General features: G+C 40.0%; 1 protein-coding gene and 1 long non-coding RNA gene across 2 annotated transcripts; both read left to right on the forward strand.

Moving 5' to 3' along the window:
- The first annotated feature begins 7462 nt into the window (after positions 1–7462).
- On the forward strand, positions 7463–18390 carry LOC137622101 (uncharacterized). The gene is made up of 3 exons (XR_011040363.1): positions 7463–7601; positions 16901–16975; positions 17813–18390. It is a non-coding gene; the product is annotated as an uncharacterized lncRNA (long non-coding RNA).
- A 1867-nt stretch (positions 18391–20257) lies between these two features.
- Positions 20258–23242, forward strand: LOC137622102 (uncharacterized). The gene is made up of 2 exons (XM_068352570.1): positions 20258–20501; positions 20638–23242. The coding sequence occupies exon 2, from the start codon at positions 21452–21454 to the stop codon at positions 23240–23242; it is 1791 nt and encodes a 596-aa protein (XP_068208671.1). The 5' UTR covers positions 20258–20501; positions 20638–21451.
- Positions 23243–23966: the final 724 nt, after the last annotated feature.

Consider the following 23966-nt stretch of genomic DNA (forward strand, 5'->3'; position numbering starts at 1 on the left):
GGAACAGAAGGCACCTTAGAGATTCGTTAGGTAGCTAAGGTCCCGGAGAGTTCTTCTGGAACCCTCTTACCCACCTTCGAAGGATTTCCCTTGCTGTATCTCTTGACTCCGTAGTGTCAGGGATCTCTTCCCCGAAGCCGTCGGTCAGCAAGGTCAAGCAGTTGGAGCAAACCTTTGGGTCCCAATACCTCAGGGATCCAGATACGATGCAGCAGGGGGCATGAGGCCTGCACATTGTATGCCCACGAAAGTCCTTACTCTTGTGGTTACAGAACACAACTGCACACTTCACCATTAGCTCCTCCTTTAAGGAAAAAAAGGGTGAAATGAGTATTCAGTTGTTTATATCATTGATATAAATGCATACTTATAAATAGTAATACTTACTATTATATTTAATAGCTTAGGATAGTAAGCTAGGAAGGAAATAGGAAAGACGCATATCTGTGTTTCCTCTCCCAGGCAATCGCTGAGACCTCCATCAATACTAATAATTAAATTCATTATAAGGGAAAATACAGGGTGGAATAACTCCAATACGTAGAGCCGGAGTTAGTGAATATTTATACTAACTCCTCCACCTGTAGAATATTAATACTGAATGGTGTTTCATAAGTGTCCCGATAATCAAAGGATTCATCAGGGTGTTAAGGGAATACTTCAACCTCAACATGTTATGCGGTCCCAACAATAGACTGTGAAAGGATACACAGAGTACGTTAGAAATACTTGTACTACTGTATTGTTGTATACTGCAGTTTTACCAACTACTGTATAGTTGTATACTGTAGTTTTACCAACTACTGTATTGTTATATACTGTAGTTTTCTAACTACTGTATTGTTATATACTGTAGTTTTACTGGCTATTGTATTGTTGTATACTGTAGTTTTACCAGTACTCTACTGGGGTTAGGCTAGTGCCTGGCAGCACTAACTGATAGAAAGAGAGAAAGAATGCAAAGGAGGATTTCCTATTATTATGGTTTAGCACAATAACTGGAAGTGTAGGAGGGCTACTGGCGCCTACTGTCTCCTTGCCAGAATGAGAGTTCTAATGGAAGGGGAGGAATGTATCTGATTCTAGCTTCCATCCAGCCACAACTTTTGCCGCCAACTGTACTGCCAGTTGCAAGGTCTGTGGATGGCAGTCCAAGAGAGGACTGAAGAATTCTCAACAGTATAATGGGTCTTCCACCACCAGCCGTCAGGGCCAGCTCAGTCTTTCCCCCCGGGGCATTCGCTTCCGGTGAAGGAAGGACATAAGGAGGAGTTGGCCGAGGCGGCAACCTAACCGCCGCTGGTAGGGTCCCGGCCAGCAACTTAGTCAACCCAGCAAGCCGGGATGACTGGAAAAATACCGGCGAAAGAATGTTGTGACGGCTAGGCCGACACTAAAGGACAGAGGGTGAAGGGAAAAGGGTCTTATAGTTTGCAGGGGAGAAAGGCGGCGGCAGGTATGCCACCTATTTTCGGCTATAAACTAAGGAAGCATAGCTTCCTGTGCCGACGCCGTCGTGGTCGGCAGAGGAACAAAGATTCCCCTGTCGGCGACATTGTTGGCTATAAGACGTGTCTTATAGTTTACAGGGGATAAAGGCGACGGCAGGTATGCCGCCTACTTTCGGCTGTAAACTAAGGAAGCATAGCTTTTCATGCCAACAACATCATGGGCGGTAGAGGAACAAAGATCCCCTGTCGGCGACATTGTCGGCTGCAAGACAGTACACCCTGAGTTACCGTCATGCTTCGAAGCCGGGATACTCGGCAGTAAAGAAGATAGACGGTAAAATACTATCTAAGTCAAGCCGGAGTATACTACTTGGTGGCGATGACGAAAGATAGGGTTGCCGCTTGTGATGGCGGCGCTCAGAGGGAGAAAGGGTTTAGCCTCTTTTCTCAAAAAGAGAAAAGTATCGAATTATACCCATGTATTCTAGGGGATATATATCCCCAGCCGAATTAATAGGAAATGATACGAGGAGGTTAAACAATGGGAATTACTTTACTAACGTACACAAAACGGGTTAGGCTAGCCTAACTCCGGTGGGGTTGGTACCACCGGGGTCCCAGTCGTATACGAAAGTAACGTTACATATTAGAAGAGGAAATATCATAATGTATGCAAATCTTCACTAATATAATTTGCCTAACTAGGTATAAAGTTTCTTTATAGCTAAATACCGGGAGCGTCGCACTACTGACTAAATAAAATATATTTATGGTGTGCGACAGCAGTCTCAAAATGGCCGCCTCCAGTGTCGGCTATGCTCCACTAAACACACTTAAATTATACGAATTTAACTATGAGAAGGGAGCCTTAGAATTATACACAGGAAAGATCAGATACTCAACTTTCCAGAGCATGAAGATGCTGGAGATTGCATGATAATATTCCAGGAAACAGTAACAACACCGAGAGAAACGTGGGAGCGCAATTAGCTTAAATGCTACAGTTCAAAGGAATGGTGGGCCGTAGTAGTACGGAGAGGAGGTCCACCGGGTACCTTGATAATGGCTCCCCTTTCGTTCGACACTCTTCCCCTCAAAGAGTTAAATCAATTCGGGGTGAAGATTGCTATGTGTCATATCAAAAAATATGTCCCCTGATATTATGCAATATCCTTAAAGATATAGTAAGGATACTCGCGCCAAGAGTTAGAATTCTGGAGACCTAGGGTTAATTCTCTGGGAGTATCACTGTAGCAAATATCCCTTAGAAATCTACCTAAAGGAACCTTCCATCAGGATGACATGGCCGAGCCCAAAAAAACGTCATTAATTAACACTTTCGAGATTTGTGACAGGCCATAAAACCTAACAAACCCACCTAACGTAACCTAGTAGTTCCCAATTCATAGATGTAAATATGGGCTAAGCCCCCCAGACACCCCTTCCCAGGTCACAAACCTTCAATAGTCATAGACTTAGCCATGGCCAAGCCCCCCAGATCCCCCTTCCCAGGTCACAAGCCATCCAGGTCACAGACTTACCCATCAAGCAAGCCCTCCAGAATCCCCTACCTATGTCACAAATTCTAAATGTAAATTACAAATTATCTTTTACTTTATGATTGACACGTATGTCTTTTCTTTATAATTTTTTTTTTTTTTTTTTTTTTTTTTTTAGCAGTCGAGTTACTGTAGAAAATGTGCTGGTCCTCCCTAAAAGATAACTCAGAATCACACTTGAAAACTTGAAACTTTGAGGGATAACAAGATGATCTTTTAGAAATTTATTCACTACACTAGGAGTACCGTAATACTTGGATATAGCATCCATATAGCCATAATGGCAGCCATTACACTTGTTACGTTGGGCTCCATAATGCACAGCCACAACATAAGGCAACCACAAAGGAACTGGGGAGTCTTCCTAAGAAAATGGGTCGTGTGTCACATAACTGCCTTTGTCACATGCCCAAATAAGGTAAACTTCGTCATACGATAGGAAAAAGTATGAGGAGGAGCTACTTACAAATGAACGAACAGGAGTAATTCCATTGGTGGAAAGAAAGGATGGATAGTGCGCAGGAAGTATAAAGTCGTATTATTATTATTATTATTATTATTATTATTATTATTATCACTTGCTAAGCCACAACGCTAGTTGGAAAAGAAGGAAGCTATGAACCCAGGGGTTCCAACAGGGAAAATAGCCCAGTGAGGAAAGGAAACAAGGAAAAATAGAATATTTTAAGAACAGCAACAATATTAAAATCAATATTTCCTATATAAACTATAAAAACTTTAACAAACCAAGAAGATAAATAAGATAGAATAGTGTGCCCGAGTTTACTCTCAAGCAAGAGAACTCTAACCCAAGACAGTGAAAGACCATGGTATAGAGGGTATGGCACTACCCAAGACTAGAGAACAATGGTTTGATTTAGGAGTGTCCTTCTCCTAGATGAGCTGCTTACCATAGCTAAAGAGTCTCTTCTATCCTTACCAAGAGGTAAGTGGCCACTGAACAATTACAGTGCACTAGTTAACCCCTTGGGTGAAGAAAAATTGTTTGGTAATCTCAGTGTTGTCAGGTGTATGACAGAGGAGAATATGTTAAAAATAGGCCAGACTATTCGATGTATGTGTAGGCAAAGGGAAAATGAACCGTGACCAGAGAGAAGGATCGTATGTAATACTCTGGCCAGTCATGGACCCCATAACTCTCTAGCGGTAGTATCTTAACGGGTGGCTGGTGCTCTGGCCAACCTACCACCAACAAGCTATGCACAAACGCACGAACTGGAGCAGATACGTGAGATTTGTAAAATGTAAACAAAAGAGTGAAATAAATATTTAAAGGGAAAAGGATCTCCATATTTTGTGTAATTATTTGTGGTTTTATTATGCGTCCCAGAGAATAATGTAAAGAGAAGAAAAGGTTAGTTTTACCATTGTTAATTAATTCGCCAGTAAGGTTTCTTCACCCAAAACCCCTGGTTCCCATTGGGTGGCCCTCATTACCTCAAGATATATTAGGGTATATCTTATTAATTACTTATTTGCGACGGAAATAAATGTCATTTTTGAAGAAAACGATAGTTTTTTTATATAATACTGCATCCCTTTATTAGCAAAGGTTTTTCCGTAATTTACTATAATAATACTGTTTTAGAGTCCCGAGTTTGTGAACAATGGCGTTCACGTATACCTTGTTTGTGAATCTCTGTTTGAGGTCATGTGAATGACCTCAGTTTGCTGGCTTGCTTGGGAGTGTGTGCTTTCTCAGCTTCCACTGGCGATAAGAGTCTATCTCTATGTAAAATTACAAACGAAGGGTTTTTTCTGTCTCCTGCTCGATTTCGCAGATTCCTTGGACTACCGGATGGATCCAGATTGCCATAACGAATACGACCATATTTGGTCTTCATCTCAGGAACCATGGGGTCACTCCCAGCGACGCCCGCGGCCTATGAATCAGTTTGGCTTGAGATATCACAAGGAGCAGATAAGATTTTATCGTAGTTACATTGCTCGCCACAACCCATACTCTTACCTTTTTGTACTTAGAATTTTTACTCTGAAACTGTTGGACTTAGAAATTTTATAGAGAAGGGAAGAAACTGTATTAAAAGTAAAGTAAGAATTCCTTCGTTCCCTGACCATTGTTCTCCCAAGAATAATTGTATTAAGCCACTGTTTGATAAAGAGCACTTATTTTTATGAATTACACTGATAATTGCACAGACATCAAGTAACTTAAATGTGCTTAGAGTTCTGTAATAACTTCTTAACGAAATACATATTGTCAAATACAGATTAGACTCTGTCGTACTCCGCCTCTTGAACTTTATTTTATTTTTAATTATAATTGTTAAGATGAGTGACAATTTATGGTGGCAGCCCGGCCGAATAATTTGGCAATCAGTGAAAAGTAATTAATAGATTACAAAATGAGCACACAGGTACTTGAAGAATTATACATCGAGATCGACGAAGCTGTCGGAGGCCTACAGCATTATGTAGGAACACAAGCACGAGGAGAGCCTGTACGCAGGGGAACGTCGAGGGGCGCAGAGAGACAAACACAGCAGGGAGCTTACCAAAACAGCCCTTCACTGGAGGATGGGTTCGAATCCCGGCACGAAGGAGATGAAAGCAACAGCGACTCGAGTGGTTTCCCGCTACTGTCAGAGTATGTCCCCATCTTTGAAGATATAGTGCCTCGACGAGGACGAAAATATATTTCAATCGAAGCGTTCCTCGCATTCATGGAAGCAGCGACATCGTAACGATGCTGGTCAGAACGTAAGAGAATTGTTTATGCAAAACAGAGAATTAGAGGAAAAGCCAGTAGGAGGGTAAAAGGGGACATTGAATTCATGGAGCCCAGGTCATGGCAACACCTGAATGAACACTTACAACGAAGACTAGGCCTAGGTACGGCCAGTTTGCATCAGTACATTTGCAATTATGGTCCTGTTCGGGGGGAAGGCGAACATTACTTCGATTTCTTCAAGCGGATAGCAGAAGACTTAGACAATTTTTTGGACGGCCATGATGTGTTGCAAGGCGTGAAAAACCCCTGGTTGAAGAAGATTATGGCTATGCATGTACCCGGATATGCATGGGGTACACTGATGCAGCCCTTACCTGTGGAGAGGGCGATGGAAAACGTGTGGGTTTTGATAGAAACCATGGTTGCCGCACGCCAGCTGCAAGGACAACCTCAACCTTCGTCGTCATCGTCAGGACGCCATCCGGGAGGACCGAAGAAATCGTCGGGACAAGGAGCAAGACCGAAGAACAAAAACCAGAAGACGGTGCAGTGTTTTAACTGCAAACAGCAGGGACACTACGCGAGCCAATGCAATGCGGGTCGAATCCCCACCGCGGAAACAACAGCAACGCCCCAAGCAGTTGGAGGAACAGCGCATACGATGGGAACGACGTCATATTACCCTAATCATCCAGTGGGGTTTACGCAGGCGTCCCCAGGATGGAGTCCCCCAGCGACACAACTACCGCCGCCTGCGGCTTGGCCGATGCCGCAAGCTCAAAGACGACCCTCAGCGGCACCAGCGACTTCAGCGGCGCCAGCGGCGCCAAGGACGACTCAATAGGAAGAAGTCCAAAGACTGCACCCCAGCAACCTGTTATCAAAGTTAAGTTCCCTTCTGGTTTTAAGAGATGTTTGATTGATACAGGGGCATTTGTATCACTTATTGTAGAAACACACATTACAGTCAGTCAGGTGCAAAACGAGGTTCCTTTAAAATGTCAAGGTCTAGGGGGAAAAGAAGTTCTCATAAATAGTTTTTGTTCGCAACCTTTTGAGTTGGGAGACGAGAAATTCATTCACGATTTCTACGTTGTTCCTGAGTTGGGAATTACGGGGATAGATGTTATTTTTGGTTCAGATGTGATCTGGTTATTAGGGTTAAATGTACTTTCATATCCTGAGGGTTTAACTGTAACTTTGAGGGATCGAATCCTACCCATTGGAGGGACAGTCGCATCAATAGCACCTGTAATAGAACCTGTTGTTAACGTAACTGATAAGTGGGACCTTCGACTTACACAAGAAGTGTGTATAGACCCTTGTGTTGCAATGGTGATTGAACTGTATATGTGTAACAGAAATGTTAAAAAAGCGCAGGGCGTACTTGTGCCGCATGCAAACTTTGAAGATAACTTGTTGCAGAACTCAATAATGCAGTTACAAGAAGGGAAGGTAAGAATATTATTCCACAACTTTTCATCAGTGCCAGTGTTAATCAAAGAAGATACGCCAATTGCATGGGTAGAACTGAATGTTGATTTAGTGTTTAACGCCGCCTTTCAGCAAGATACCTCATCAGATCGCGCATGCGCATTAAAAGAGTTGGGATATAGTTTAACACCTGTTCAATATCATTATCATATAGCCCAAATTTTGGAAGAATAGTGTAATGTATTGAGAAACACTACTCTCTCATTCTACTATGTTGAACCTTTGAGTTGTTGTTGTTGTCTTCCCCGCCATCCACGAACTGTGACGCCAGCAGAAGCATGGGTCTGCTTACTTGTATTTGATATACCAGAATAAAGTACGTGAATTACCATAAGGGACGAGGATGCAACAGTGGCGACGAGGAAGAACCCAGTGTACAAAGAGGTATGTCATATGGAAGCAGAGTTAGTGTACCAACGACAGCCGGCCGTATCTAGCCTAGCACACCCAGTTTAGGCCTGGCCAACGTCCAGACTCCAGTGAGTAGCCTGAGTTCAGCTGTAATTGTTGGGGACTACCGATTTTCCATAAGTTCCATACCCAGTCAGGAAGGATGGCAACAGCAAGGAGACCGGCAATTCCCGAATTCAATCCAGATAAGTTGGAATTATCTTTATGGTTGGATCTATTTTCCATGAATTGTGAAGTAAACGAAGTAACCGAGGCGACACCAAAAAGGGCTTTGTTGCTTTCTTCAGTGGGAGTAGAGACTTTTTCCACGATCTGTAAGTTAACAGCACCGAAATTGCCGTCTGCAGTTCCTTTTGAATACCTAGTAAATCAACTTAAGTCTCATTTCATAACGAAACCAAGTTATCATAGAGCATTATGTGATTTCCTACAGAGGAAGAAGAAAAGTAGTGAGTCAGTGAAGGAATATTATGCAGAACTTAAATTATTAGCTCAACAGTGTGAATTTAATAATGAGTTTGACCGAAGGTTGAAGGAACAGTTATTGGTTGGTATTGATAATGAAGTATATTTTAAGGTTTTATTAGCTGATCCTTTTGAGTTTAAATCCATCTCCTCTCGTGATTTACTTGCTAAGGTTACCAATTTAGAAACTGCCTATGTTACCGAGTGTAGTCCTACTTCAAGTTCTTTTACAGATAATAGGCCATCAGGTACCGTTAACAAGGTTAGGCATAAAGTAACTAGGCCTAGGCCTAATTCTAGTGCAGACTCTAAAGGGAGAGGTAAAAGTGATTATGGTAAAGCTCAAGGTAAATGCATTCATTGTGGGCGTGATAACCATTTAGCTAATAATTGTAAATCTAAGAATGCTAAATGTTATTACTGTGGCAAGGAAGACCGTGTGAGTACAGTGTGTTCCAATAAAAAGGTTAGAAATAAATCTATGAATGTTAATACAGTGCATGATGTAGACGAGTCTACTAGTAAGCATATTCCTGTTAATGAAAATGTTCATGATTCTTATGATTTATTGAAACTTTTTGATTTTGATGTGAATTCTATTGACTTTGTCGATGATTATGAGGAACCATATAGAGAAATTTTAAGGTTAAATGGGTTTCCCCTAGAATTTGAATTAGACACTGGCAGTGGTGCATCCACTATTTCACGGCATGATGCTAATAAATTGAATTTAACACCATTACCAACAAGGAAACGCTTAGCTAATTATGATAAAGCGGAAATGCAGGTGTATGGTAAAATAAATTGTGATGTTTCTTTTAAAGGCCAAATGGTCAAGGGACAAAAGTTTTTTGTTGTAGATAATGATTTAAATTTAGCAGGCAGGTCTTTGATGAAGAAATTGAAATACCAGTGGGTACAAGTTGATAATGTGAGTGATGATAAATTTAAAGGTCCTCTTATTACCCCAAGTAGTGCATCTAGGCTTAAGCTTGATTGTGTAAAAATGTTCAATGAGTATCAGGTGGTGGAAGGATCACCCATTACAAATTATGAATGTCAATTAATGTTAAAAGAAAATGATGTGCCTAAGTATTTTAAAGCCAGATCTGTGCCTTATCATTATAAATGTAAAATTGAGAATAGTTTGAAAGAACTGGAAAGTAAAAATATAGTGAGCAAGGTCGAGCATGCAGGAGATTGGGCCAGTTCTATTGTTCCTGTAATGAAACCTAATGGTGAAATAAGGATTTGTGTAGATTTTAAGTATCTCAATACCCAAACAAGTGTTAATACCTTTCCATTACCGAGATTGGATGATATTTTGGCAAATGTAGGTTCTTGTCAGTATATCTCAAAATTGGATTTGAAAAATGCCTATTTACAGGTATCTGTGAGTGAAAATTCTCAACAATATTTAATTATGAATACTCATTTGGGATTATATAAGTTCCACCGATTGCCTTTTGGGTTGTCGTCAGCACCAGGTATATTTCAGAGGTTTATTTCTGAATTATTGGCAAATATTGAGGGTGTTCATGTATTTTTAGATGACATATTGATTGTCGGAGCTACCAAAGAGGAACATGACAGGAGTTTATGTAAGGTTTTATCAATTTTGCAACTGAGAAATGTTAAATTGAATAAAGATAAATGTATTATCGGTTCTAGGGAAGTACCTTATTTAGGATACATTTTAAGTTGTGAGGGAATTAAACCTGACCCAAAGAAAATAGAAGCAATTTTGGAAGCTCCAACCCCTCGGTCTGTCCAGTCTTTGAAATCATTTTTGGGGTTATGCACTTACTACAATAGGTTTGTACCTCAGTTCAGTTCTATTTTATGTCCTTTATATAATTTGACACAAAAGAATGTTGAGTTTCATTGGTCAGCAGTTCATGAAGAAGCTTTTCAGAGTATTAAGGAAGCCTTGGGTAGAGCTGATATTTTGGATAATTTTAACCCCAATGCTACCATGATTTTAGAAGTTGATGCTAGCCCTGTAGGAGTGGGAGCTGTTCTTAAACAAGAATATAAGGGTAAAATTTCTACCATTTCGTTCAAAAGTAGAAAATTAGCTAATGCTGAGTGTAATTATTCTCAAATTGATAGAGAGGCTTTATCCATTATTTTTGGAGTCAAGATGTTTTCTGATTTCCTTTTGGGTAGGAAGTTCGTTATTAGGACGGACCATAAACCCTTGACTCATCTATTTAACCCTAGTAAGAGTATTCCACAATTATCTAATGCTCGTATTCAAAGGTGGGCTTTATTCCTATCAGGTTTTGATTTTAAAATTGAGCACATTAAGGGAGTGCATAATACAGTGGCAGATGCTCTTAGTAGGCTACCATTATGTAGAGATGATACTGATTTTCATGTACCAGGAGAATATGTAAATTTGATTAATATTTTGGATAAGAATTCTTTTGATGTTACAATGGTAAAAGAATGTATAGAAAGAGACACTGTTTTATGCAGAGTAAGAGATTATGTAAGGAGGGGGTTCCCCAAGGAAAATGTGATGGAAAATTGTATGTTACCATTCTATAAATTGAGAAATGATCTTTCTTTGCATGATAATGTATTACTGTATAGGAATCGTATTTTGGTTCCTGAAATGTTGAGAAAGCGTGTTATGGAAATGCTTCATGAGGGCCACAAGGGTATTGTTGCCATGAAAGCCGAAGCAAGGTCTTTTGTATATTGGCCTAATATGGACCAAGATTTGGAACAAATAACTTCTAACTGTGCATTATGTATAACAAATCTCAAACATAAGGCCATTTCACCTTTATCTTGGCCGTCAGTAGATAGACCTTGGTCCCGCTTGCATGTAGATTATTGTGGGCCCATTGACAACATGCAATATTTGATTATTATTGATTCCTTTTCTAAATTTATTGATGTCTATGTTTGTAAGAATATAACTTCAGAGGATACCATACAATGTTTAAGGTCGTGTTTTGTTAATTATGGTATTCCTGACACAATTGTATCTGATAACGCAACTTGTTTTATGGCTAGGGAGACTCAGAATTTCTTTCAGAAAAATGGTGTTAGACATTGTTCAGGAGCACCATATAATCCAAGTACAAATGGGCTTGCAGAACGGGCTGTCCGAGTATTCAAAACTAATTTCAAAAAGTTTGATTGTAAATTGCCTGTAAAAACCAGAATGACAAAATTTTTGTATACCTATAGACGTACTGTACAGTCTTCTACTGGCAGCTCCCCAGCTGAATTATTATTTGGAAGGAAATTAAAGGGTCCACTAGATGTTATAATGCCTAAACAAGGAGATGAGTTTTACGTTCATGAGTCTAAATTCAGAGTTGGTGATGCAGTATATGCCAGGAATTTTGGTAAAGGACCAGAATGGGTAGAAGCTAAGATTATCAAAGTTCTGGGTGAAAGGAATTATTTAGTTTCTGTAGATGTTAATGGTATTTTGACTTGGAAGCGTCACCTATCACATTTATTTGAGAGAAAAATGTATAATACTAGAGTAACTGATGAATCATCACTATTAAAAGATACAATGATTCCTTCTGTTCCTGTAGTTTCTTCTCCCAATAATGTACAAGGATTAGAAGAAACAAATAACCCTATTCAGAACTCAAGTAGGATTTGTAATCCCAATGTAGAAGTAGTAGGATCAGAGAACAGTAATTGTGAAACTGGTGCCATTGTAAGAAAATCTACCAGAGTAAGTAAAGAACCTAGGAGACTCATTGAACAAATTTAATTTTTTTTGTGTGTTAACCTAAGGGGGGAGGAGTGTAATGTATTGAGAAACACTACTCTCTCATTCTACTATGTTGAACCTTTGAGTTATTGTTGTTGTCTTCCCCGCCATCCACGAACTGTGACGCCAGCAGAAGCATGGGTCTGCTTACTTGTATTTGATATACCAGAATAAAGTACGTGAATTACCAACCTGTCTTCTTGGGACCTAAGACGTGTTTGTTTTAGAGGAAGGACCTCCGGGTTATTGTGACTTTATGCCCTTTAGGATAGATACGGGAGACAGTCCGCCAGTCGTAACGTACCCTTATAGAGTACCTTTTGTTTATCAGACAGAAGTAAATAGACAGTTAGCAGAGATAAATGAGAATAGCATAATCTCGGTCTCTGACTCCCCCTGGCGATCTTCTATCGTAGTAGTAAAGAAAAAGTCTGGCGCTTTACTCATATGTGTAGATTACCGTAAGTTGAACAGTGTAACGAAAGGTGATTTATTCCCTCTCCCGTCAATAAAGGAGATCTTGTGTAAAGTTAGGAATAACATGTTCTTTTCGACGTTGGACCTTAAGTTTGGGTATCATCAAATAGCACTCAATCCCAAGAGTGGGGAGAAAACCGCATTTATTGCTGGTGACTCATTGTACTCCTTTAATACTTTGCCTTTTGGGTTACAGAATGCGCCCGCGCATTTTTCACGCGTAATGATGAGCGTATTTTCTGGATTGGTAGGCAATGCAGTGTTAATCTACCTTGATTACATAATAATTTTGGGAAATACGGTAGAAGAGCACATGACAAATTTTGAAAAGGTCCTTGAAGCATTGAGACGTCATAATTTGAACGTCAACCTAGCAAAGCGTCAGCTGTTCCAGCCAGAGGTTCAGTTTCTAGGTCACATGTTAACTAACAAGGGCGTAAGCCCGATGGCGGATAAGATAGAAGCTATTCGAACATTTCCACAGCCTCTAACCCCTAAGCAAGTTAGCACGTTTTTAGGATTAGCGTCCTATTACAAACGTTTCATTAAAGACTTTGGAAAGATCTCGCGACCCTTAGATAAGCTTAGAAAAACAGAGAACTTTGAATGGACTCGAGAACACGACGATGCGTTTTAAAAATTGAAACAAGCTTTATCTGAAAATAGTTTCTTAGTCTTCCCTAAATTTTATCGGGAGTTCTACGTGACATGCGATGCTAGCGATGTTGCCATTGGCGGAGTTATAGAACAGATGGATGACGATGGAATTTTCCGTGTAGCATTCGCTTCACGAGCATTGAAGGGACTGGAAACCCGTTATTCAGTGTTAGATAAAGAGGCAATGGCCATTAAGTGGGTGTTAGAAAGAAATCGTTATTTTCTACTGGGACATAAAACCTGTATTAGGTCTGATCATCAACCCCTATCGTACATATTTAGGAAATCGGATCTATCAAGTCGCCAGGCTAGATGGTTGGAAGCATTGTTAGAGTTTGACATCATCGGGTTCGAATATATACCCGGACGAACTAATGTTGTAGCGGATGCCTTATCCCGTTCTGTGGCCGCTATAACGAGGTCGATGAGTGCGTCACGGCTGCGCGGGAACGCGAGTCGACGGTACCCGATGACCCCTCCACGCTGGGAGAGAACTCAGCTGATAGGGCGGAGTGTGTACGTGAGTTTGTCGGGCCCAGTGAGGGAATGAATGAAGTAAATGCCCAGCGTATGAATGAACCTGCCCTTGAAGCTTATAATGTCTGTGATGATGACTGTGAATGGGACATAACACAGCTAATAAAGGCCCAGAATGAAGATCCTGTATGGGGAAGAGTTAAGGCTTATGTTAGAGGAGAAACAGAAGAATTCCCCACTAATATCTCGCTTCCATCTAATAGATTTGTAATAGAAGACGATGTTTTGTATGTCACTGATTTGAAACGAAATGAGTTGATTTATCGAACTGTGCTATCCACTCCTTTCATAAGGAATGCCATGGCACTATCGCATTCGTCACCAGTGTCCAGTCACGTAGGCGTGGCGAGTACCCTTAGAAGGGCCACTGATCATTTTTATTGGAAGGGCATGAAACAGACGATAAAGCGTACGCGTGTCATCTTTGTCACTTGTTCAGATCACATAGATTAAATGTACCTCCCACTCGAGTTTGGCCTTTAGTTAAAGAGAAAGGGCAACGTGTACACATTGATTTGATAGGCCCATTGCCTGTATCACACGCAGGACATAAGTATATTTTTGTACTAGTAGACGCGCCAACTAGATATACATTCGTGCAACCTTTGATTGACAAGTTTGCGCAGGAAGTCGCTAGAGCATTAAGAGCTTTCATTGAACTGTTCGGTACTCCTAAAGAAATTGTGTCAGATCACGGAACCGAGTTTGTAATGAAGTCTTTAGTCGAATATCTGAGTTGTATGGCATTAAGCATTCCCCTATTCTTGCATATAGACCTAGTTCAAATGAATTAGTAGAGTCTAAAAATCGGGTCTTGATTAGTATGCTTAAATACCTCGTAGCAGATAATCCGAGTATTTGGTCACAGATGTTGTCTACAGCTCAATTTGCCTTAAACACAGTATATAATGAGAGTGTTGGTGATACATCTTATTACTTAGTTTTCGGTCAAGATCCAAATTTGTCGTATGATGTTTTCACGAAAAAGGAGAAACTGCCTGTGTATAACGTAGAAGACTTTTGTACTTATGTTGCCAACGTAAATAAGAGGGCTTTTGAAGTTACGAATAAGCTTTTAAAGATAGCCCAGGAGAGGAACATCCGTAGTTACAACAGGAGATTTAAAACGAAATCACACGAAATTCAGATTGGGGATCGTGTGTATGTAAAACGGCTTCAGGGTAGAGAGCATAAGTTCGAATCAGCTTTTATTTGTCCGTTCAGGGTAATTTATACTAACCATGATAAAATAACTGTGAAGAGTATAGCTAGAGGTAATGTATACAAGGTTCATGCTTCGATCGTCAAGATCGTGCCAGAAAATGAGTTACGAATTCAGATAATCGGAATGTGTCAGCAATATACCCTGTGCTGGATGCCAATGATGGATCAGCTGAATTTCAGCACATTCCTCGAACTCCCTCTTCTGTTGAGAGAGAAAGAGAGAGAGAGAGAGAACTTGTGAGGGAGAGAGAGAGAGAGAGGCGATCGGCCCCTTTAAGAGGCAGTGAGTCTGAGCTTGGTGTCAGTTAGCCGGGATTAGTGATAGGCTTAGGTTAATTAATTAGCCATGGGAAGTGTCCGACTTTTCGCAGCAGTATGTTTGATAGCTGTTTGCGTGTGTGTGAACAGTGAAGTGAGAGTACGTAAAGGCGTAGTCTTTGATAAGAGATTTAAGTTGTCTTTCACGTCTGACGTACATGTGTTGTTGATTAGTTATGATCCCGAGGAAGTTGCGAGTCCACTAGTTACGATTCTGGATTAGATTGACAAGTTAGAGGATCAATTGAAAAAGGTTGAAAACGGAATAACAGTATTTAAACTAAGAGCGATTCTTGATAACGTAAAAAGAGCCCTTGGTAGCTCCTTAGATGCCTTCAAAGACTTCGTGCTTCCAAAAGGGGAAAGAAAGAAACGTGCGGCTGATTGGATTGGCGAATTGATAGGAGGTTGGACTGGGCTAATTAACCGGTCGGAACTCGATCAATTAGAGACCGCTCTGACAAATGAAGAGAAAAATACGCAGGTCATGATAAATAAGGTAATATCTCATATACGTGTTTTAGATGATAAATTGAAGACAGTTTTTATGACGGTAGCTAAAGGACAGGAGGTACTAAGTATGTTAGCGAAAAGAGTTAACGACTTCGAGGAGAGATTAGAACAAATCCGAAGGGACGTGATTTATGTGGAGAGCGCTGCACAATTAGCTTTTGTAGCTAGTGAGCTAACTCTTCACCTAGAAAATGTGACTAACCAAATTTAACAAGTGGCCACCACGGGCGAAATCACATCCGACATTTTACCTCCTAGGGAGTTTCTGAGGATCATTAAAAAAATTCATGAAGTAGTGCCAATGTTTATTCCCCCTGTAGAGATAAATTTAGCTGAGTTCTATCGGATGTCATCCGTGACTGTTACTAAGTTAAAGGGCAAGTTTTGTTTTTCTGTAGAGATACCTGTTAAAAATGAGGATTCAGATTTTCGTTTGTTTGAAGTAAAGTCACTGTGGACCCAGACCGGAACAGAGGAGTTCGTAACTCGAGTATCCATGGATCTGCCATATTTTGCTGTGAATGAGAGGGACACTTGGGCTATGGCTTTGCCTAACTTAGATAGGTGTAGGATAGGGAAAACACATGTGTTGTGTGAACCTGTGTATGCGTTTTTCGTGCCTGCCGCCCGTGTTTGTTTGCTTGATGTGTACCTGGAACAGCCTAGCTTTGTGCATAGTTGTAAGTTCGAGGTAAAAGCTGGTTGTATGTTGTAGGCCAATGATTTGTGGTCCTACCTGTATCCGATGGTGGAAGGAAGAGGGGGTCAGAGCAGTCATGCTGACAGATCCTCTGCCAGTAAGGAAAACTTTGACTGTAGAAACACAGGCTCCAAGGAGGACCGCCAGCCAGGTGTCTCACGCCGGTGAAGGTCGAGGGAACACTCCTACTCAGGGTGGGGCTTGGGTGTGTCCCAATGAGCCCACAGATGTCCGGATGGATATACCGTCACGAGCACGGGTTGAAGACGTACCAACTCAGCTGGTCTCACCTGTAAGTTGAGTACGCACACAGATGTGTTCTGTGTTTATACGCATTACTGTGTGTTCTGCGTTTATGTAGTGGTACTTTTTTGAGTTTGTAAGCGCTTTGCTAGATTGATATAGCTATATGAGAAGATTATATTCGATGATCTTTTTGGTAATTTTTTCTTGGATATATGTTGGCCAACCTGTATGTTTAATTTTAATTTTTCTGATAATTATATGTCTCTCTTTTTACTTATGACGTCTCTGTGGACTTATATATATTTTTTTCTTTACCATAGGGAATGGTTTGTTTTTATGTACTATGATATTTTGTCAACTGTTATTATACCATGTCTCTACTTACAGAATCCAGGGCGGAGAGTGAGACTGAACCATGTAACGCCTCTCCTGTGATCTGAGAGTAGTGAATTTGTTGCTTAGGTGAGCCTGAGGATTAAAATCCTAAGTTGAGTATTTTTCTTTATATGATTTGTTTTGCTCAAGGGAATCTTCGGATTTCAGTTGCTAATGTGTAACCTTTGGATATTTTGTTCTTAGTTCTTGCTTGCCTAAAGCTGTCAAGATATGCCTTGTTTTCAGAATTATTTGCCATAATTTTTACTACATATCTGTGTAACCTTTTTCAGTAATTTGTTTTCTCATATTTACTCACATTTACCCATGTGTATTGGTTTTCAGGGTTATTTACTGCCATTTTTGTTCTTTTCCTTTTGTTTTGAGCATATAATCGTTTTTTAAATATATGATCTTTTTTTTAGTATATAATCCTTTTGAATATGTAATCTTGTTTTAGTTTGTTTTTTGGGCTCCATTTAGTCACATTATGTATATCTTGAGTTATAGTTCATATTTTGCTCATATTAGAAGGCACAACTACTGTGATGAATTATGTGAATTTAATTTGTTAAGGTTTTGTAGTTTGTTGCTGTTTGAGTTTCTCTTTTTGTGGAAGTTGAGATTTTGCACACCCGGCTGAATAGTAATGTTGGGGTTTGAATTTAAAGTAAATGGTGATGTGACAAGATTTTCCTTGTTTTGTTGGAATTTATCACAGTTCCAGGGGTAACAGTAACTTGGTAGGGGGGGGATTTGTCACGTATACCTTGTTTCTGAATCTCTGTTTGAGGTTATAGGAATGACCTCAGTTCGCTGGCTTGCTTGGGAGTGCGTGCTTTCTCTGCTTCCACTGGCGACAAGAGTCTATCTCTATGTCAAATTGCAAACGAAGGTTTTTTTACCGTCTCCTTGTTTTCACAGATTCTTTGGGGGGGAGCCAACGGCTCAGGAGAGCGAAGGACTACCGGATGGATCCAGATTGCCATAACGTATACGACCATATTTGGTCTTCATCTCAGGAACCATGGGGTCACTCCCAGCGACGCCCGCGGCCTATGAATCAGTTTGGCTTGAGATCTCACAAGGAGCAGATAAGATTTTATCGTAGTTACATTGCTCGCCACAACCCATACTCTTACCTTTTTGTACTTAGAATTTTTACTCTGAAACTGTTGGACTTAGAAATTTTACAGAGAAGTGAAGAAACTGTATTAAAAGTAAAGTAAGAATTCCTTCGTTCCCTGACCATTGTTCTCCCAAGAATAATTGTATTAAGCCACTGTTTGATAAAGAGCACTTATTTTTATGAATTACACTGATAATTGCACAGACATCAAGTAACTTAAATGTGCTTAGAGTTCTGTAATAACTTCTTAATGAAATACATATTGTCAAATACAGATTAGACTCTGTCGTACTCCGCCTCTTGAACTTTATTTTATTTTCAATTAAAATTGTTAAGAACAGTGACAGGCGTTGATCGTCCTGTATTTACCAAATATACTTCCAATTATAAAGATTGCCCAGCTGTATAGTCATGGCCGGATTAAGCCCTTTAGAGATTCAGTTAATAAAATTTTGTGACAGGCATAACAACTTTTATTTGTGTTCGATATACCGGAATCCAGACACGGATGATTCGGTCTTCGATTGTCTTCTTACCATTATGGCTAAGATACAAGAAGATGATAGAAAGGCTTCTTTTGTCTTAGTTGGTGATTTTAATGCTTACCATAGGGAGTGGTTAAATTCTATCTCTCCTACCGATTGCCATGGCTTAAGAGCTTTAGACTTTGCCTCTGAATCAGGCGTGAGCAAATCATAAATGAAGCTACTCACAGGTCTGGTAATTGCTTGGACCTCGTATACACTGACTCCCCTGGCGTTATAACTAATAAGGTTGGTTCTCCAGTCGGGACATCTGATCATGCCTTGATTTCATTAGTGGTGAAGACTGAGCAGCCTGTCCCTGATATATCATACTCTTGTAAAATTTATATGAAATCCCAAGCAGACTGGAATGGGATTTTGCATAATCTTTTGTGCTTGAATTGATCACAATTATATAGTAGTGTAGATCCTGTTGTCCCTTTGAATGAGAATCTAGTCAACATAATTGATAGGCGTATCCCTTCTCGTGTGCTAAGGTACCGAGTGAAGGACAAACCGTTGTTCAATGATGATTGTAGACGTGCTTATTTGGAGAAGCAGGAGGCGCATCATCTTTGGAAGGGTCACAGATCAGATTTGACCTGGAACAACTATACTCAGCTTCGAGCTTTTGCTCAGAGAGTTTATGCCTCAACTGAAAAGTAGTATAATTTAACCATAAAAGAAACCCTTTCTGGTACAACTCAGGAACATAAATGGTGGTCTACTCTTAAAGCTGCACTCTTTGGTGTAGATGCAACAGTTCCTCCTTTACTTAAACCAGATGGCTCAGTCACTCACTGTCCAAAGGAAAAGGCAACCCTTTTGGCTGATGTTTTTGACAGTAAACAGAGTAATGAAAAACTTGAACTTCCTCATTCCTGTTTTCCTGAGGCTAAACTAACTAGGTTAGCTTTTTGATCTCGTGAGATTAAAGCTCTGTTGATGGACCTTGATGTTTATGGAGGTGTAGACCCAAATGGTATTTTTCCTTTGTTTTTTATAAATACAGCAGATTTCTTAGTTCCAAAGTTATTATTTTGCACAAATTAGCAAGAAGAGGAGCTTTTAGCACTTGTTGGAGAATTGGTAATGTTACTCCTCTATGTAAATGTGTTTGTAGTAGCTCAAGTCCCACTGATTACCGCTCAATATCCATAACTCCCATATTATCTAATGTTTTTGAACGTCTTCTGGCAAAACGTCTTAATAGGTTTGCTGAAGGTAATCATCTATTCCCTAGTTTGCAATTTGGTTTTTGTAAAGCCCTTGGAGCATATGATGCCCTTCTTACAATCTACAATCCTATACAGAAATCCTTTGATTGTGGTCAGGAAGTTCATATGATTGGCCTTGATTTTAGTGCTGACTTTGACCGTGTTAATCATGAGGCCCTTGTTTTCCAACTCAGACAATTGGGAGTGGGTGGGTCGTTTCTTAGCATTATTATTGATTTTTTAAGTAATAGATCTCAAAGAGTTGTTGTTGATGGGCATCATAGTTAGTATAGGAATGTGATATCCGGTGTACCACAGGGTAGTGTTTTTGGCCCATTACTTTTCATACTATATACACATTGTGGAGGATTTATTTTTGCTTTATTTTTATTTTTGTTTTGCCAAATCCTGTGTGTGTGTGAGGGAGAGAGAGAGAGAGAGAGAGAGAGAGAGAGAGAGAGAGAGAGAGAGAGAGAGAGAGAGAGAGAGAGAGAGAGAGAGAGAGAGAGAGCTAGAGATATTGTGTTAGCGAGCGAAAGTAGTTAGTGTAACGATCGTTTGTGGTGAGGAAGACTGTTGGTATAAATGAGATTGTTTGTTTACATTTTTAGTAAGGTTACGACAGTGGTGAATGTTTCGGAGCGAATGCTTTTTTATTTGACTGCAGCATAAGGCAGTTGTGTGAGAGCTGGATTACATTTATATTTTTCTGACCAGCGTGGAAGTGGTTTTTGATTTTCAAAGTAAGTACAGTTTTGTTTATCTTTGCTTGTCGTGATTGTGAATGATAGGAACAATTTATTATTTATCTTTGATTATAGTGCGATAGTTCAGTTAGCTAGAAGTGTTCGTAAGTGTTTTTCTTTTTTATTTTGGCAGGCTGCGATTCCTCCTTTGGAGTGACTAAATTTCTAGAAAGTGGATTACTGTTGATGACCTGGCCTGGAACTGATCATATTTAGACTGCTTTTTTTTGGATTAACGATTGTCGATGACCTGGCCTGTTTACTTTGATTGCTGCTATTGATGATGATAATGATGATAAGGATGATGACGATGATGATTACGACCCCGATTAGGGAGGCAGTGGTGGCAACTTGCCATACAGTTTAACCTGTTAATCACAGATTGAGGGTTGTGCCGTGAAAGACAGTTCGGCAGTTTGTGAACGACTGTGTTGCAAATAATATATATGAGCATACAAATTTTGGTGTTGAACTCGTAATATATGTGTTTTGTGTTTTCATGTTTGGGTTGCGGTTAGTTTTAAGTTTCGTTAGGATTTATTGGATTGCGGAAAGGTTTTTTTGTTAATTATATATTTAGTTTTATTTATCTTATAGTGTTAAGTTTTGATTAGTTTAAAGTGTTAAGTTTTGATTGGTTTAAAGTATTTATTTTGAATGTTGATGGTTTATGATTTATTTTAAGGTTTAAGAATTATAGTTTTAAGGTTATGTTTTGTTTTGTTTTGTCCTTTTGTCCAAGAGTCTGGTTGTAGATTACGTAAGGGGAAAGTTTGTTTTGTGGAGACCATTGTCAGTAAGTGTGATTCAGGGTGTGGGGGTTGTCCTTGCAACATCCCGCCACATTATTTTGGCGCCCGAACAGGGACTGCTGAGGCGGGACTGATAGCTGGACTCTTGGACGAAGGACTGATAGGATAAGATATTAGATATAAGGTTGATGAAAAATGGAAGAGCACAACAAGTTACTGAAGGAGGAATTGCGGCTGAGTAAGGAGCGTGAGGAGAGGTTGCTAATAGAGAATGAGAGGTTGAACTGGGAGAATGCGGCGATGCAGAAGGAGCTTAGGGAGTTAAAGGGGACAGTAGAGAGAGTGGAAGAATGTGTTGAGATGAGGATGCGAGAGAATGAAGAACGAATGGAGAAACGAATGGAAGATATGATGGGGCAAGTCATGGGGATGATGAAAACTATAATGGGTGAAGGTGCAGTCGGAGGAGTGTCCTCAGCTTCGGGTAATGGGTTGGTAGTGAAAGAGAAGGTTAAGGTAGGTGATAATGGGAAAGGAAGTGATAGTGATAGTAGTAATAGTGATGGTGATATTGAAGATAAGGGAATTAGGCATAGTAAGGATGAACAGAAAGGGGAGAGGAAAGATGAAAGGAAAGGTAAAAGTGATGTGAAGAAAGAGAAGAAAAAGTATCAGGCTGATAGCAAGGACGATCGTGAATGGGTGAAAGTGGTAAGTAAGAAAAAGGGTAAGAAAGGAATGGTTAAGGATAGGAATTTAAGTGTGGAAGTGGATTCATTATATTCGAATGAGGAAGAAGGTAACAAGGGAGTAGACAGTGATGATAGCAGTGAGAATGAACGTGATGTGTGTAAGACTGTGTTTATGAGAGAGGTACCTCGGTGTGAAAGGTTCAATGAGCATAGCAGTAGGGATGTATATGATTTTTTCAAGGAGTATGAGAGGTATTGTCAGGATAAGTATGGTGATAGTAAAAGAGTTTGGGCTAGGGAGTTAGGAGAATATTTGACTGGGTATTTGTTGACGATGTATGGAGTGATAATGAGTGTAGGGGACGTTGATTATGAAAGTGTGAAAACGAGAATAATTGAGCAGGTAAAACGTATGAAAGGGAGTGTTAAGTATAAGCGTAAGAATGATTTTGATGAGGCAAGGATGAATGCAGGAGAAGCTATATCAATGTACGTATGTAGGTTGGAAACTTTAGCTAGGAAGAAGTATGGGGATGAAGGTATAAATGAGAATAAGGAGTTAATGAGGAAGTTTTTGGCTACTGTACCCGAGAATGTTGCTGAGTTTGTTAATTTGAAACGGAAGGAGAAAATGAGGTGGACGAAAGAAAGATTGACATGGGATGATATTTTAGAGATAGTTGAGGATTACGAGTTGGATAGGTGTATGAAAGAAAGTAAATATGTGAGTGTAAGAACTGGAATGGAGGAAAGTGTGCCAGAATTTGTTAGTTTTAGAGATGCTGTTATGAGAAGACCGATGAGGGTAGCTGATAGTGTAGTAGATAGGAGTGTTAGGGCGAGTAATGTGGGAATACCTGTAAGGACAAATGAAGGGTTTAGGCAAGGGAATCAGGTTTGGAGGGATAGGAGTGCTAGTGCGCCGCAAGATAGGTCAGGTAGTTGTATCCGTGAAGAGAAGTGTTATAGGTGTGGGAAAGTTGGTCATAAGAAGAATGAATGTAGATGGGCTCTAGGTGCTTGTTTTGGATGTGGTCAGGTAGGGCATAGACTTAGCGAGTGCAAGAAAGAGAAAGGGATAAAATGTTATCGGTGTGGTATGACTGGGCACATAGCGAATGGATGTCGTAGTAATCATATGAATGTAATTTGTGGTAATTGTGGTAAGGATGGTCATTATGCTAGAATGTGCAAGGAGCCGCGGGGTAAGTGTACTGAATGTGGTGCAGATGGGCATGTAGCTAGGGTATGTAGGAAGAAGGGAATAAGTCAGCCAGGATGTTCGGGAAACTAGAGTGTAAGAGGGTTCAGCTGGGTGAGTCCTCCTGTGTGTGTGGAAGGAATAAGATCAATGTTTGTGAGAATGGGATGAGTAATTGGTTGGAAATGAGCAAGTATGAACCTAGTATGCATGAGAAATTAGGGCTGGAAAATAAACAATTAGTGTTAGTTGAATATAGGAAAAAGAGGCGTTTGAAAGTTTTAAGTGAGGAGAAAGTGCAAGGGAAATTTATAGGAATAGGTAAGAATACGAATAAGTATGACAAGGGTGTAAATGTGCAAGTGAGTGTGGAGGATAAATGTATTAATACAGATGAATCATGGCTGAGTATGAATGATACCTATAGTGTGTGTGGCTTTTCCTTAGGTGATGTAAAAGAAAGGATGACGAATGCGAGAGTGAGAGATAGGAGAATGATTAGTAGTATGAATGAATCTTTTACTAAAGTTGAGAATGTTTTTGATGAAATGGATGAACTGTTTACAGAAATGAGTGTAATTATAGGGCCAGATGAGAACGAGGTAGATATGATTGTACATGATATATTAGATGATAGGGATTTAGATAGGAATAGTGTTAATGTAGCTAATGATTGTGATAAGGAAGAAGTGAATGAGAGAGTATATGGAGGCCCAGTTACTCGGAGTAGAGGTCCCGTTCCCGACTACGACTGGGTTATGAAAAAAATAATGTAAGTGTTGTGTGAGAAGGATTTGGCAAAGTAAGGGGGGAGGAA

The sequence above is a fragment of the Palaemon carinicauda genome, chromosome 28 (assembly GCF_036898095.1).
Source record: "Palaemon carinicauda isolate YSFRI2023 chromosome 28, ASM3689809v2, whole genome shotgun sequence".
In the NCBI taxonomy this organism is placed as follows: domain Eukaryota; kingdom Metazoa; phylum Arthropoda; class Malacostraca; order Decapoda; family Palaemonidae; genus Palaemon; species Palaemon carinicauda.